Consider the following 15,920-nt stretch of genomic DNA (forward strand, 5'->3'; position numbering starts at 1 on the left):
TGAATATGACCATAAATATAATGATGATACTGCACTAACGAGTTTCTACATTGTGTCTATTTGCGTTGTCCTTTCGATCCACCGTACAAAACCTTTCAACCCCCCCATCCCGTCCCTCCTCTTCCCCCCCCCTCTCTCCTCCTCCATCTCTCCGTCTCTCATCCTGTTCATGGATATAGTTAATGACCAAAGTTGTTATTCTTGATCCCTTATGATGACAGGCAATACTACTGTTCAGCGTACAAAACCAATTTCTGATCTTCAGTTCTTAACCAATCCCTCAATTCTCTATCATCCCTCAACTCTCTATACCCCTGATTTCCACCCGCAGATCCAGCTCCACCATCCATCGATGATCTGTATCTCAACATATTCACAGTTGGTCCCAATCTCGCTCTGACTTTTTCGAACAATTCCGAATGCGTTACAGATGGATGTACTCTAATTGCAATTAAGTCATCGGTCGCTCGGTCATATATCTTGATCTTGATATATGGTGGTTGACCTCCGCCACCACCTACACCTCCAGCTGAATTAGCAGATACAGGTGGTCCAGCGGAAACACTACTCATCCCGAAAGACGATGCGGTCTGACCACCACTTGCAGATTGTCTATTCGACGGTGGTCTACTATGTGATGTATTTTGAGTATCTATAGGAGGTAGGGGCGATGGACCTCTTGATGAGATACTTCGATTATTCTGTTGATGCTGTCCTCCGGGTAACGGTGAATATCTATCCTGAGATTGATGTTGGGAATGCCTCGAAGCGGCAGATTGCGACCTGAGATTATTATTGTGTGTATCGGCTGATAAACCTCTTTGATGATTCGTTTGAGGTTGCTGAGGCTGTTGTTGAGAGATTGAAACTTCATTTAACCTTTCTTCCAATTCACCTATTATATCATTCCTCGGTATTTCTTCGCAGTAATCACCATATTTAGCAGCGAAAAAAGTCCTGATCAATTCGTGTCTTAAGATATATCCAGCTTGTCTCGATCTCAAATCCACCAACGCTCTAACATAAGCATCTAATTCTTCCCTTCTATATTCGGTGAGTTCATCGTCAATCTCATCATCTACCGGTCCAGGCATATATGGTAAGATCCTCTCAGGCGGTGTCATATCCTCTTCTCCTGGTCGAGTTGATCGTCCAGCCTCATAGGGGAAAGTATCCAACAGGCTAATTTGGAAATCGTAGAAATCTTCATATGTTCTATAGAGCGTCAAAGTATATCCAGGAGCGGTCGGTTCATCCGGTACGAAGTTGACATGTAATCTGAACCAATAGTTGCCCGATTCGTTGTGAAACGAAGGAACGCCAAGCGAAGTCAATTCCCCAGGTGGGAACATCGGATCTTGTTCGGGTCGATAGACAGGTTGTGAAGGTGCTCTTGGTCGTGGGTCCGGCTGACTGACTCGACCGTTAGCAGTTGACATTTGATTGACGGAGCTGGTTGATCCTGTACGTGCGAGTGATGATTGAGATCCAGCCGCGCTAGACGTTTGTGCGGGTGCGTAAGGTGAATTCGTTACAGCTTGTTCCGGTGCGATGTCAAATCTTCCTAATGGGATAGCAGCAGCTTTGTAATCCGCAGTAGCCTTCTTCCATTCTTCCACAGCAGGTACCATGTTCGGATTCATCTCTACCGGTTTACCAGTGGCGGGATCACGTATTTCCACGAAAGTGACGGGGATCAGCCCGGGTCCACCGAGTCGACCGATAGGTTTGGCAACGAACCTGTCGCAAACGTATAGCAGGTCAGATGGTGGCTTGCAGTTTATATAAATGGTCGCGGTAAGCGATCGCGGTACTCACCATTCATGATTACTCTGTGCAATGACCACGATCGGCTCTCCCTTCTTAGCATCCAATTCATCCGGTCTCTCCGCGTGGAAATCATACTGTACGATGGCATATACTCTGTAAATTATGAAGCAGTGGTCAGACATCTGGCAATGTAGTCCTCGAGGGGAAGTGATCACTCACGGCTGTCTAGGCTTTGATTTTGCACTCTCAGCGGACAGTGGGGGAGAGATATTGGTTCCAGGTGGAGAACGAGGATCACTAGTATGTGAGAGATGCCCTTGCGACGGTGTGTATGGTCTGATACAGGATCCAGGTCAGTCAAGCCAGCTAATTGGTATAGAGTTGAGCCAGCTTACCTTGATTGATTACCTTGATCGATCGATTTCTGACCCGAGGGATGTCTTCCACCTTTAACGAACTCTTCGAAATCTGCTTTTGGTACTAGTCCTCTCGATCCTGTTAACGGGTCTATGAAAGTACCCCACATCAGCGCTCTGCTCATTTAATTCATCTCTGTGGGGATAAGATGGTAGTCTAATTGCAGTTGACAGATGTACTCACTCAAAGCCTCAAACCATTCATTCCTCTCTCCTGTGACATACCAAAAGTCGCCTTTGTTATAACTCAATTCCTGCGGGTTGGTACTCCTATGAGACTGTAGGGCCTTGATGACTTTCTGGGGGGGTGCAACTTTCTGACTTGGTCTGCCTAACGGGAATTGCTGAGGGTGATGCTGGTTGGGAAGTGGTGGTGAAGGTGCGGGAGAAGAGGACGATGAGCCATTGTTGTTATTGTTATTCAAAGATCTTCTTAACGATTTCATCTTGTCCTGTCTATTCTTGGTCGATCATTCAAATGATCTCGAGAGTGATGATGATGACACGTGATGTTCGATGATAGTAATGTTGAAACTGATTAAAGTCGATGATGAGAATACGAGATGGCAGAGCAGTTTCGACGTGATGTGAGAGATATCGTAGTATGCCAAATTCAGGGTGAATTGTTGACACTACAGGTTCAAAAAAAATGATCCCTTGCGCGTCGGGTTTTGATGTTCTCTTTAGTACTGCTCACTCCCTACTACTCGTTATTCAGTGACTATATGCTATTGTCACAACTTGTGTATCACTGATCAATGGAGGACGGAGAGGGCTCAACACTGCTGTCGATGAGGAGTGGCAACACTAAAGTCATGACTGTTGACTGTGATTACCTTACTAACTGCCTTTGTATGAAGGACATTCCGTTCTCTTTGTTCGAATTTGCTTAACGAGGCAATTTCCTGCAGTTGATACGCGTCTAAGTTACCATACGAGTGTTCGCGATCATCCATCACCATCATGCTGTGTTCCAACTGATTGACTGTGCACAAAGCATACTCGATATCTGATACATGATCGTCGTGCCTTCTCCTTGACATTGTGTTTTCTCTTATCTGCATAGGATGAGATCGAAATGCAAATACCGAGCAAATCAATCGAGATCAACCTAGGATCCACCGAGGTACAGCATCTCTCATTTGGCACTGGCGTTGGAATGATTCGAAACACTATCAATCGCTGATCGTTCAAACTTTGTCAGTGGCTACAATCCAAGATTCACCACTGACAAACTAATCCCAAATGCCATCCCATTCCATGCTATTATGCCGTGGTTCCGGTAATCTGTATCACTGCAGAGGTGCAGTATGTATAAGAGGCGTTTCCTTGGGTATCCAATCCTGCCTAGGCGGAATCACAATGATTGTCCACTGATTCTACATCGTCTATTCACTAATTTATACTATCCCATGCCAGTGGAGAGGAGAGTCTTGATCTTCTTATTGATACCAAGGTACTAACACAGCGGTACTTTCAGATACATATATAGACTGATTATGAACCGAATAATTGCAACTCAATCAAGTCATCCCTCAAGTACATAGGCACAATGTCAACCCGATATATACTAATTATATTTTCGACTATAACATGTTTGGTACATGCCCAACTCACTCTGCCAATCATATCAGATCCATCGTTCAACCTCCTATCAGGTGAAATACTTGTTTCTCAACAATGGAATTCATGGGGTATCAAACTTGGACCTATTTCCTTGGGACTGGGTATCGATCTCAGTGCATTGGGATTGAAGAAGCGAGAAGATTATAGACGATCGAGAGCTCGTTCAACAATCAAAGCGCGTTTGTTGGGATTAGATCTGGGTTTACTCAATTTGGGATTGAATTTCGGTGGACCTAAATCCTCTCAACAAACACAAACGAAATCGAAAGCTTTGATCAACTTGAACCTCGATGCGGATTTGAGCGGTTTGTTCACTTGGGGAGACGCAGATAATGTCGCGAGAGGTGAGAGGGGTGACACAGAGGTTGGTCTGCTGCCTTTCATCGTACCGATTCTTGGAGGAAATATGATTGAGCCTTGACTAATCATAGACTCTACTTCTTATGATCCAGTGGTTCACATACATATCAATCGGTACTCCGCCTCAATCCCTCCCCATCCTCCCTGACACAGGCTCAAGCGATCTCTTCGTCTTTGGACCATCTTGTTCCTCTTGTAACCTATACAACCATACTTCCTTCAATTCCCAACAATCATCTACCTATAAGAACGTTTCGGATGATTGGGTATATTACTATGCGGATGGATCAGGTGCTTTGGGCTATACATCCACCGACATCATTTCTTTCGGTCAAGATCATGATCAGAGGGTAGTAAAGGCAGAAATGGATTTTGCGATTGCCACTCAAGTTGGAGGAAGCGATTTCAAATCTTCGTTTCGAAGTGGTGTGATGGGTTTGGGATTAGATTCAATGTCTACGATCAGAAGTCACAACGTATTTGAAAATCAAGGTAGAACGTTGTTCTCGAGATTGGTCAAGACAAAACAACTTAGCGAGAACGTCTTAAGTATAAGGTTGCAAAAAGGACGACAGAGTCAGGGTGTGGTATATGAAGAAGGTCAAGGTCAATATACTTTCGGTGGGATTGAAGAGAATTATGTGAGAGGAGGACGAGAAGGTTTGGCTTGGATGGATGTGATGAGTCAGAATTATTGGTTAGTCCATCATCTTACTTAGTACCCAGACTGCTACGGTCTAGCTGCCAGTCCAGTCGAAGCTGATGGATGTTTATAGGGGAATAACGATGGAGGATATCTTGATTGGAAGCAACTCGATCTTATCCCAAGATCGTACCACACCGAGAAGAGCAATAATCGATACAGGTGTAAGCTGCTTTACACCTCAGGAGCAGGACATCCCAGCTGATATCATATGCATTGCAATGTATGACAGACTACACTGATCATCACTTCTGATTCGGCATCTTCAATGATCCATTCCAATATATACGGATCATGGCAAGACCCCAAATCTTCCATTTGGTATATCCCCTGTAGTACGTCTTACCCTTCTACAGGAAACCTCTTCTTCACCATATCAGGCAAGAAGTTTGGTGTACCAATCGAAGATTTGGCTTGGAAGAGGAGTAACTCATTTGCCGGAATGTGTATATCAGGTGTTCAAGTGAGTTTGCTGATCACGTCGCAGAACGTAGAAAAATGTTGTAGGACTGACTGTCATATCGTTCAAAATAGGGAGGGATGGAAAGCTTTACTGTCCTCGGTGATATGTTCATCAAGAACCATTATGTAGTCTTATCGTATGGCTCCGAAGAGAATGGGAATAAGATTCAAGTAGGTTTAGGAGATAGGATGGATATTCCACCTATTTTATAGATTACGAGCGAGGTGATCATATAGCTGCGACTAGCGACTGATCGGGAAGGAATTATGCGGAATGCAAATCTCGCTGGTCGAGGCATCGCCGACCAGAATACAATTGTAGTTATGCAGAGTATTTTTTTCACCCTGTCTCGTTACCATGACAACGACGATCAAGATGGTTTCTTGGTTTCTGATTGAGTTGATCTTTAGTCTAAGTCTGAGATCAGAAGCGGGTTTCAGAACACCAATATCTGACCGGTGGATCCATTCTAGTGTAGTGTACTACATTCATTGGTCGTCCCTTCACCTTCCTTTCTATGCCAAGTATTCAATCTCAAAGGACATATCCCCTACAAAGAGTCTGGGCTTTTTCGTACAGGATGCTTTCGATCGCTACGATACTCCTTTAAACTACCTCAATTATATCATGGACCCAAGAACAGACCATTCACCGCCTTTAGCGGATTTTCAATGGTCTTGTATAGAAGGTACACAATTCATGCTATGGTCATTGCATACGATTTTCGAGTTGCTTTAACATCTGCCGCTGGTTCTTATTAATGTCTGCTTTTGATTTTTGCTGTGTCAACAACCATCTCGAAGTACGCGTCGAGTTAGCTCGGTTTTGATAACCGGTGCTACCATCGTGATCACCTATTCATACACAGCAAATAGTTTCAAAAACATCACCATCTCAGAATCATTCCTGCATCCATCCGATAAGACGTACCAATATTCCAGTATATCAGCATTACGAGAAGGTCACCGGCGAGTCATTACGGATCATTCACATATCTGTTTCAGATGTTCAAGTGATCACCAAAGACATCTCAGCGTCACCGTCCATCCCATCCATTCCGAATGAGAGTAAAGGTATAGCAAGTCTCAGATTACATCACAAGCGTATAGAAGTGCAGAAGACATGGCAATGACTTCTTGACCACCACCACCACCTTCTTCGATGACCTATCCACACCCGCAGAACCGGCAAGGATCTTTACGCAGATTGCCATCGGCAAAGGAGGTAGCTTCGTCAGGGAGTTTTGTCAGTCCGTTGACCAGGCTAGAAGCTGAGGGGAGAAGTGCTAGGAGTAGGGTGAGTGCTGACTTCACTTTGACCTTCACTTGTATTACTTGTTCCGAGATTGTCTGTACCGTCATGTGGATGATCTAGCTAATTTCATAACCATATAGGCAAACTCAGCATCAGCATCTAACAATCCCACATTCACCTCAGGCTTTGGTACATCATCATATCCCATGTCCAACTCTTACCAATCCAATCCACCTCAACAACCTGCACCACCCGTACCGACTTTAGAGTTTGGTAATCTATTTCGGGATTCGCGATACTCTGTTAATTCACTTAGCTCAGTAGGATCTCGATTATCTACAAGCTCGTTTGACAGCTATGGGACAATTTCTGAAAATGGATCTGATCACGATGATGGGTATGAATCACCTTCTACACCGAAAGCATCCACCTCTAAACAAGGCCAACAATCTTACTTTGAAGGCCAACAGCAGCAACGGCAGCAGCAGAGTAGATCTCCATCACCGTCAAAATACCAAACAGGAGAAGAAGACGGCTTACAGATGAGAGATTTCAGTAATAACAGACATAGGATTCCTTCTTCAGATAGTAATTCAACTTTAAACGCTTCTACTTCTAATTCGTCCCATACAACCGAAGCTAGTGGATCATTAACGCCTAAAAGGAGTTTCTCGGTAACTTCCAGACGTGTAACATCACATCACCAACCCCTCCCTCCTGACCCACCTGTCACAGCTTCTTACCTACCTCAGCAACAACAGTCATTCAATCTTGGACCTATACCTCAGCGAAATCGAGGCAACAGGGATCGATCAGGCTCAGATGCTTACACAAAGGAAATACAGGGTATACATAAGCCCGAAGAGACGGAGGTGAACGCAGATTGGGCGAGTGTCCATGGTGAACAGGGGAGTGATTGGGGAGACGACGAGAGTCAATTCGAATGGCTAGATACGGAAGGTGCACCAGAAGCTGTTAACGGACTAGAAAATCAGAAAGGTAGTGGAGGAAGTCCTTCAAAAAGATTATCAAGATTTAAAGCTGCTGTTACAGGTGTTGGTGTTGGATCTGATGGACAAAAGAAATTGAAGAAACCTCTAATCATACATCGAAGAGCTCCTCCCCCACCGCCTAATACGGCACCTGCACCTGCACCTACTGTTACGCTATCTGAACCAACTTCGCCTATACGGAAATATACCTATATACCAAATACAGCTATAGCTACGATCTCACATCCTACTACAGTGACGCCGACCACCAATCCCAAAGCCTTTCATTCTCATGGTGAGATGCAGATACCAAAGAGAGCGGGAACGATCCGATCCGCATCGTCAAATTCAGACAGATTACCGGTGGTTAGAAATAGAATGATAAGTGATGAGCATCATCAACACCAACATCAACATCATCATGGGACACATTCGAATCCAGATATATTCCATCCACCTCAACCGCCATTCAGTGAACATGGACACGGGAAGAGACCCAGTCCATTGATGGTACCTATGAAAATGGATGATGGATCGTCTTCACAAGCAGGAGCTGCAGGGGATAACGCATCTCGTCAATCACATATGTCATTCCAATCTGTTGCATATTCATTCTACGATCTCGATGGCGATCATTCACCATCTACTACGCCTAAACCGACTGGATCGAACGAAGATCTAGTTTTCCCCCACGGAAAATACGTCAAGGTCTCTGCATCGACTTTGGAAAGACAAAAGGAAAGAGAACGGACTATATCAGAATCTACCGTTGGTAGTGGTGATGGAGGCAAGACACCAGAAGATTTCGTTCATCTCGGTATTGAAGCGAGGGGAAAGGGGGATTTGGCGAAATCCGCTTGGTATTTTATGCGAGCTGCTGAAGGGGGATCTGCGAAGGGTAGGATGTATTGGGGTAAGTGACAGAATAAACCATTTTATCCAGAAGGTATACTTTGATTTGCAAAATCAGGATGGATCACTGATCGTGATTGCGATTTTGATGGTTCATACAGGTCTAGCACTCCGTCATGGATGGGGAGTATCAAAAGATGATCGAAAAGCTTTCATCGAACTGAAACAGGCTTGCGAAGATACTCTGGCAGAAGGCGGATTGGATTTCCATAAATCCCCTGGACATGTGAAATTGACACCGCAGCAGAAGAAGTTGATGCAGGTTAGTACAATCGTCACTGGTCCTTTCTCTTCCCATTCCTATATTCCCTCCCACAGTCCGAACTCTGATTCCAGCATATGACATTGAGCTGATATGCATTTCCGATCACATCTCTTGCAGAAAGAACTTGCTCTTGGGATGTTCGAAGTTGGAAATTGTTTCTTGGAAGGTGTAGGAGTGAAGAAATCGCCTGAAGTAGCTTTGGCTTATCTCAAGTTCGCTGCTGGGATGGGCGATGTAGCTTCTCAGGAGCGTGAGTCTTTGATCAAGCTATCTCATAGGTAGACGTTGGATCGTCAGCTGAAGTATTGGGTCGTTAAACAGAACTTGGATTCTTACTTTCCAAAGGATCAAATGGGGTGAAGAAAGATATGAAAGAAGCTGCTAGATGGTATAGAATGGCTGTGAGTCTCTCATGTTCCATCTACACGATTGAACTTACCATACTGACAGTGCCTTGTATTACTCAAGATTGCAAATGGTTCAAGTAATACTTTTGGCTTAGCTTGGATCTGGAAGGTGAGTGCTGCATACAACCGATGTAGATGTACCGTGTCTTGACCGATATCTTAAAATTTGAATATCCAGGACAAGTATATGAATTAGATGGACATATGACATGATAGATACATTACGATATAATTAGATTACGATGAACGACAAGTAACGACTCCCCTCTTCTCATTGGATTTGACATGTATGATATGAAGACAATTCTCAAAAGGAGCAAAGAACATTATGACTCCTGATAGATCTGTATACGTACCTTTACCTATAACCTATAACCTATTAGACTCACCTATATGCATACATATATAGAGATGTAACGCGATGACATCCAGACAACGCCTTGTAACTTGTAGTACCTGGTAATTGGTTCCTTATCTCGCATTGACTGATCATAAGGAACAGAGGTCCTTCTACAGGATGAAGCGCATGGTTTACCTCAGCACACTGGTATTGCGAAATCCCCAGGTATCGATGGGTGATGAAACAGCCTTTACGTTTCATTCTTGGATGTGCCAATGAGCCCTTAGTGACAGCGTGCGGACAATTCAACTCTTAGAACAAGTATCCGTGATTGATTATATATGGACATCCATACCAAGATTAATCGTACTGTGACACAGTCCGGAAATCTCACTCAATTGCACCAAAAGTCGCTCTTACAATTCCAGACCGTCTGCCAGAGACCTTCCATTGCACGTTTTCCTATTCACATTCACTGACGTCGATGGCAACGGAAAATCAATCGCGTACTCCCAGCGTTCCATGGTCCGATCGAGAAATGATGGAAGTAAACAACCAAAGTCATCTCAGGAATTTGACTCTAGTCTAAATTAGTCGATCCGTCAGATGGAGATATATCATTTTTCTCGGGTGGGTTGTTTGTTCCATTTCTGTCCTGCTTTGCTTTGGTGTGCAGGAACACAAGCCTGATGAAGCACAAGCACGCGAATGATTTATTTCTAGGAAAACTACAGAAACCTCAGGGAAAATGGCCCCTAATAACTGCCATAGTTTTAGGTTGCCCCGGTGAATCCGCTCTCTCCGTCTGTGCACTTCTACCCCTCTCACAAGGTAATTTACGTGATTCATCATCAGAAAGTCATCGTTATACATGAGATATATCACTTTATTTTAGGTAAAAGGGAAAGTGACGATGTTTACTTTTCTTCGAAAGTAGCTGCTAATGGCTGCTACGATGTTTGGCTGCGAAATACGAGCTACAAGCTGCATACAGTATCACGAGGGACAATCCGACTGGGAGAGAGAAACTATGAATCTGCTCCATATGCTGAGAGGTAACGTACTCGCTTGAGTTGTTATGATTGGTCTGAATAAACTAAACAAGTCAAACTCACTTTCACCCCTCTTTCGTAGTTGTAGGACAGACAGTAGGACAGTAGTGATTGGTTGGCTGTACATCCTGCCTTACCCATTGTTATAGTATCATCCTATTAGATACTGTGTTGTTGAGAACGTCAATCATTTCGATACGTTCTACTTCATCGATCACATACACCCTACCCTCACCTCACTATAGTCATTCTTTAACTTATATCATACATACACACACTGACTCGACACACCGAGAAGCAACGATCCTCAACGACACTTTAGACGTAGATTATAAGAGGATAATACGATTCATGAACATAACTTCGCACAGGATATAACGCAGTAAACACAGCATCAATCTCCTTACTCCTTCCATCCCATCGCTTCTTTTTCACCTTGACAACGACACTTCTTTCTCATTCCAATCGACCTCAGAGAACCGTTTGAAGATGGCAGCAGTAGCAAGTCGACATCAAGATCCGTCTGGATCGTCGTCCGCTTCAGCATCCGCATCAGTATCAAAGCAAGCTACAGTCAGTAGGAAGCGGACCAACGGGTCAAGTTCGAAGGACGATGCAAAGATGATTGGTCAGTGGAGGATAGGAAGGACAATAGGCAAAGGTAGTTCAGGTAAGTAGAACCATCCTCATATCCCTCTCGTGTACATGATGACTGATGAGGATTGTAGGACGAGTGAAAATTGCCAAACATTCAATTACGGGCAAATACGCAGCTATCAAGATTGTCCCCAAGGGGTTGATACTAAACTCGAGAATGTCAATGTCCGAAGCTGGTGCAAGAGCAGATAAAGTCTTGTTGGGAATAGAAAGGGAAATAGTCATTATGAAGTTGATCGATCATCCAAATGTCCTTAATTTATATGACGTTTGGGAAACTTCTTCCGAATTGTAAGTTTCATTTGACTCATCACACATCTGTTCTGCCAAATGAACGGTACTGATGAACAATATGCGATTTCATTAGATATCTTATAATGGAATATGTTCCCGGAGGAGAATTATTCGACTACCTAGTAAAAAGAGGTAGATTACCGATCTCAGAGGCATTACATTACTTCCAACAGATCATACACGCCGTAGATTATTGTCATAGATTTAATATTTGTCATAGAGATTTGAAACCTGAGAACCTGTTGTTGGATAAAGATAAGAATATCAAAGTGGCTGATTTCGGTATGGCAGCTTGGGAAGCTGGTGAGAGAATGTTGGAAACTAGTTGTGGTTCACCTCATTATGCTTCACCTGAAATTGTCGCTGTAAGTTTTGCCATAGCCTCGCCATGGTAGATAAGTCGCTGATACTCTTCGTTCATGTGAACGTATAGGGGAAAGCATACCACGGTTCATCATCTGATATCTGGTCATGCGGGATCATCCTCTTTGCTTTGTTGACTGGTCGTTTACCCTTCGATGATGATAATATCAGGTCTTTATTGCAAAAAGTCAAGATTGGCGTGTTCGAAATGCCAGATGAGATCAAAGATCCGGCGAGAAACTTGTTGAGTAGGATGCTAGAGAAAGACCCAGAGAGGAGAATAACTGTGTGTTGATGTTATTCTTTCCGCAAATCATGATCTGATATCTCGCTGACCTGATGTGATACGTGATCAGATGCCTGAGATCCTTCAACATCCCTTCTTCGTATCAAGACCACCCAGACCTATCCCTGGTCGAGCACTTGTCTCCCCACCCTCTCTCGACGAGGTCGAGCGACCAGTAAACTCCCCCGAAGAGATCGACGCAGACATCATGGGTAACCTCAAGACCCTCTGGTCAGGTGCCACCGACGAAGAGATCATCACCGCTTTAATGAGCAAGGAGAAAACATGGGAAAAAGCAATCTACCACTTACTGATCAAATATAGAAATCGACATCTCGAGAACTATAACATGGATGAAGATGAGGATGCTGAAGCTCGAGCGAGAAGACAAGCCCGAAAGGCTCATCAGGGCTCACCAGCGAAGAGAAAAGGTGGACCTCCCGCTCCTCAGGTATCGAACAAACCTAAACTCGCCGTGTTGGGTGAAAATGAATCTATCGAAAATACACCTGTCGTAAGACCTCAGGCTCCTACACCCAAGAAAGCACTTGGTCAACCCCATGTTACCGGTTCAGGAGATTCACCAGTAGTTTCCAAAATCATCAATGGTAAATTGACACCCGCCAAATCACCTGTTGGACCTCGACCACCAATGTCCAACAGGAACTCATCATCGGAGACTAGTACGCCAATGCCTGGTACACCCACGCCTGCGATAGTCTTACAAGGTGCTACACCAACTAAAGATATGCCACCACCAGATTTCATCCCTTCTCCACCTGGTTCAGCATCAAACTCCAATAGTAGTCGACCGAGATCAGAGGTTCTTTCTTCATTACCTGAAACACCCCAGTTACCACCGATCAACGCTCCTGTCGTGCCCAATCAGACATTGCAGCATTTTTTCAACGAAGTGGCCGCTCAATTGAACACTATGAACATCCGTTCGTCCGTCGCTTCCGGTTCTTCCACTACCAGTTCAGCTATCCTTGGTACAGATTACCAAGCTTACCTAGCTTACGCTGCTGGCGCTACCACTACTCCTACTCCTGGTAATGTGCCATCCACCGTCGTGGAGGAAGAAGGTGCCGAGCAGTTTGCCGATGCCGACGATGACGAGACTGAAGCAGACGTCGCTTCGATCCATTCTACATTCACCGCATCAATCGCAGGACACGGTCAGACTTCCCCTTTGGTAGGATTGGGATTGGGTGGTCCGCCGCCACCATCTCACGGTGGAAGACCGGGTTTGTACCCTACCAATAACGCCAATACCAATAGATGGTCTTATGCCTCCTCGACTGGATCTTCCCACAGGGGAACTTCAAATGGATCATATGGTGCACCATTGGAATCTCCTCAGATCTACTCTCCTCAGAATGTATGGGAAGCTCAATTACCCCATCCTCAACACCCTTCTCACCCGATGGTCTCACCTCAGCTACCTGCAGTACCTGTCTTCCAGGCTGATCGACCTGCTCCTCTCCCTCCTCCACGAGCCAATCGACCGGCCCCACCACCCGTCAGCAGAATCACCGTGCCTCAGAGTCAAGCCAGTACCAATACTACCGAGTCACTTTTACCTAGAGATACTTCGTATGTGATCATCGATTCATCCGATATGGCTTCTGATCCCTCGATATCATCATGGTCAACCAAGTCATCTGGCTTCAGAGCTCACAGGGGTTCAGATGGATTTGGCATGTTGAAGAAAAAGGTCAAAAACGTTACCATCGATCCTGTTCCCTTCGGTAGAGGAGGTAATGATCTACTAGGTCCACCCAGTGCTACTCCATCGTTCGCTTCAGGATCATCATCCATCAATGGAATTTCTCCAAAGAGGTCATGGTTCAATAACTTATTTTCATTCAAGGCTCCTTCCTTTACGTTGTTGGCTCAAGACAATATATCATCCACTCGAGATAGAGTGAGAAGGATACTCAACGAACAGCAAGTTAGAGTTGCGTTGGTTGAGATTGACGGTGTGAGAGGTTTGAAATGTCGTTTGGACGATGTAAAAGATCTTTCTGCCAGTAATGGAGTACAGAGGGGGATACGGTTCAAAGTTGAATTTTCAAGAGCGAATCAAAGTGCTGGTCAGAATTATAATACTTTGGTTACTCTCACTTTGGAGAAAGGTGCTCAGTCGACATTTAGGAGTAAGTGCCTAGACTGACATCACCGGCCTTCTCATGATGTGAAAGAAGTATCTGACATATGATGTTCGTTTTCACAGTGTTATTTGGTGATTTGAAATCTCAAATCGAAACTTCCAACCCTCCTAGACCCCAATCCATAATGCTTCGTTCTCCCGTTCAACCCACTTCGGCAACTATACCCTCTCACCCTCAACCTTTGTTATCTGCACCTTCTCATCCTCATCCAGTTAGATATACATCTTCTGCACCTACCACACCTATCGTACCTTCCTCACCTAGGTTCGGAGATCACAAATCCCACTTACCACCTACTCCTGGAAGTGTACAGATTCCTGGAAGTGTACAGATTCCTTCTTCGATACGTTTCTAAGATACCCCTTCCTCCCACCTGATAAGATCTGAATGTATTTCTTTATGATCGTTATAACAACGCTTTTTTTCTCTCCTCCTGATTGATGATTCAATAACTTATGAATTTCTTAAACATGCACAACATGACGGTTTTGATTGCTCACACTCTACGGTACTGAGCTTGAACCGCCAAAATCATCAATAGCATAGATACCGGTCCGACTCCTTATCGTATATGATATCGTATCCCGTCTCGCTTGTCGCCCTGTGGGGGTCCAGATGGAATATTCTGTAGCTTACGAATGTAAGACAAAGGAAGGGACACATTGGTTAGATCCGATTAGGGGTCTATGACCATTCCATAAAATAGGAGCAGTAGTGCACATATGGCAACGCGTTCTTCTGATTGTCAGGGCATGAAAGGTTAATTAGTCACGCCAAAGAGGGGTATGAGGATAGGTCAGATTCCATAGATATCAAAGAAGAGCGCAACACTCGAAACACAAGCCTCGAACATCCTCTTTATATGCTGACAAGATGAGGACGACCAAGTTAACCCAACCAACCCCACATTTCGGCAAGTTGATTACGTCACTTTGATGCCGAATGTGGCGGATCTGATCCCGGTCATGGAGGTGCCCTGGGGTGACCAGGGAATCTGTAGGAATGGAGTGTGCCCACAGGTAATTGATGATGTATATGCTCGGATAAACCCTTAAAAGACCCTGGATCTGATGACTACAACTGGTTCGTTTTTCCTCTCTGTTTCTCTCTTCTTGCTCCACATCACCCCTTCGGACACATGGAGATGGAATGGAATGGAATAATGGTACAGTGGATTTTTAGATCACCTCACCTCACCTCAACTCACCTCTAATTCCACCGTTAACCGTCTCATAATTCTCACCCGAAATCCAGATCCAAATACAAATCCAAGCTCAGCTCAGAGGAGAAACAAACAGAAGAGAAACAAGTTACCCAAGAGAGAAAAGAACATTCCTCGAAATTTTATCAAGATATGATATGATGGACAATCTCAATCTCATTTCATCATCATTTTTCCCCTCTTACATCAGATAAGAATAATCAACTCAACTCTTAGTCTGTGACCCGAATGGAAACACTCCATTTCGATCAATTTCCCACGAACACTTATCTTATCACTTCACTCTTTGGAGACATCCGGACTGGACTGTACATATCACAAACGATTCCATTTGAATTTGTAACTTCACTTATCATCCAATCTC

The 15,920-nt window shown here is 44.3% G+C and overlaps 4 protein-coding genes across 4 annotated transcripts; 3 read left to right on the forward strand and 1 right to left on the reverse strand.

Annotated features, from left to right (window-relative positions):
* Nucleotides 1–227: 227 nt before the first annotated feature.
* On the reverse strand, nucleotides 228–2,632 carry L199_000666 (uncharacterized protein; the record flags this gene model as incomplete). The annotated part of the gene is made up of 5 exons (XM_064886430.1): nucleotides 228–1,740; nucleotides 1,819–1,923; nucleotides 1,990–2,106; nucleotides 2,166–2,277; nucleotides 2,371–2,632. 5 exons carry the CDS (start codon nucleotides 2,630–2,632, stop codon nucleotides 228–230), a joined length of 2,109 nt encoding a protein of 702 aa, XP_064742502.1.
* A 1,106-nt stretch (nucleotides 2,633–3,738) lies between these two features.
* Nucleotides 3,739–5,550, forward strand: L199_000667 (uncharacterized protein; the record flags this gene model as incomplete). Its single annotated transcript, XM_064886431.1, has 5 exons — nucleotides 3,739–4,176; nucleotides 4,265–4,869; nucleotides 4,949–5,039; nucleotides 5,108–5,338; nucleotides 5,410–5,550. The coding sequence occupies 5 exons, from the start codon at nucleotides 3,739–3,741 to the stop codon at nucleotides 5,548–5,550; spliced, it is 1,506 nt and encodes a 501-aa protein (XP_064742503.1).
* Nucleotides 5,551–6,499: 949 nt separating this feature from the next.
* Nucleotides 6,500–9,364, forward strand: L199_000668 (uncharacterized protein; the record flags this gene model as incomplete). Its single annotated transcript, XM_064886432.1, has 7 exons — nucleotides 6,500–6,634; nucleotides 6,733–8,497; nucleotides 8,598–8,758; nucleotides 8,879–9,011; nucleotides 9,083–9,162; nucleotides 9,230–9,277; nucleotides 9,347–9,364. The coding sequence occupies 7 exons, from the start codon at nucleotides 6,500–6,502 to the stop codon at nucleotides 9,362–9,364; spliced, it is 2,340 nt and encodes a 779-aa protein (XP_064742504.1).
* A 1,685-nt stretch (nucleotides 9,365–11,049) lies between these two features.
* L199_000669 (uncharacterized protein) lies at nucleotides 11,050–14,689 on the forward strand (the record flags this gene model as incomplete). The annotated part of the gene is made up of 6 exons (XM_064886433.1): nucleotides 11,050–11,230; nucleotides 11,289–11,508; nucleotides 11,585–11,876; nucleotides 11,945–12,160; nucleotides 12,231–14,319; nucleotides 14,397–14,689. The coding sequence occupies 6 exons, from the start codon at nucleotides 11,050–11,052 to the stop codon at nucleotides 14,687–14,689; spliced, it is 3,291 nt and encodes a 1,096-aa protein (XP_064742505.1).
* Between the last annotated feature and the right edge of the window lie 1,231 nt (nucleotides 14,690–15,920).

This window comes from Kwoniella botswanensis, chromosome 1 (genome assembly GCF_036426115.1).
Source record: "Kwoniella botswanensis chromosome 1, complete sequence".
Classification (NCBI taxonomy): Eukaryota; Fungi; Basidiomycota; class Tremellomycetes; order Tremellales; family Cryptococcaceae; genus Kwoniella; species Kwoniella botswanensis.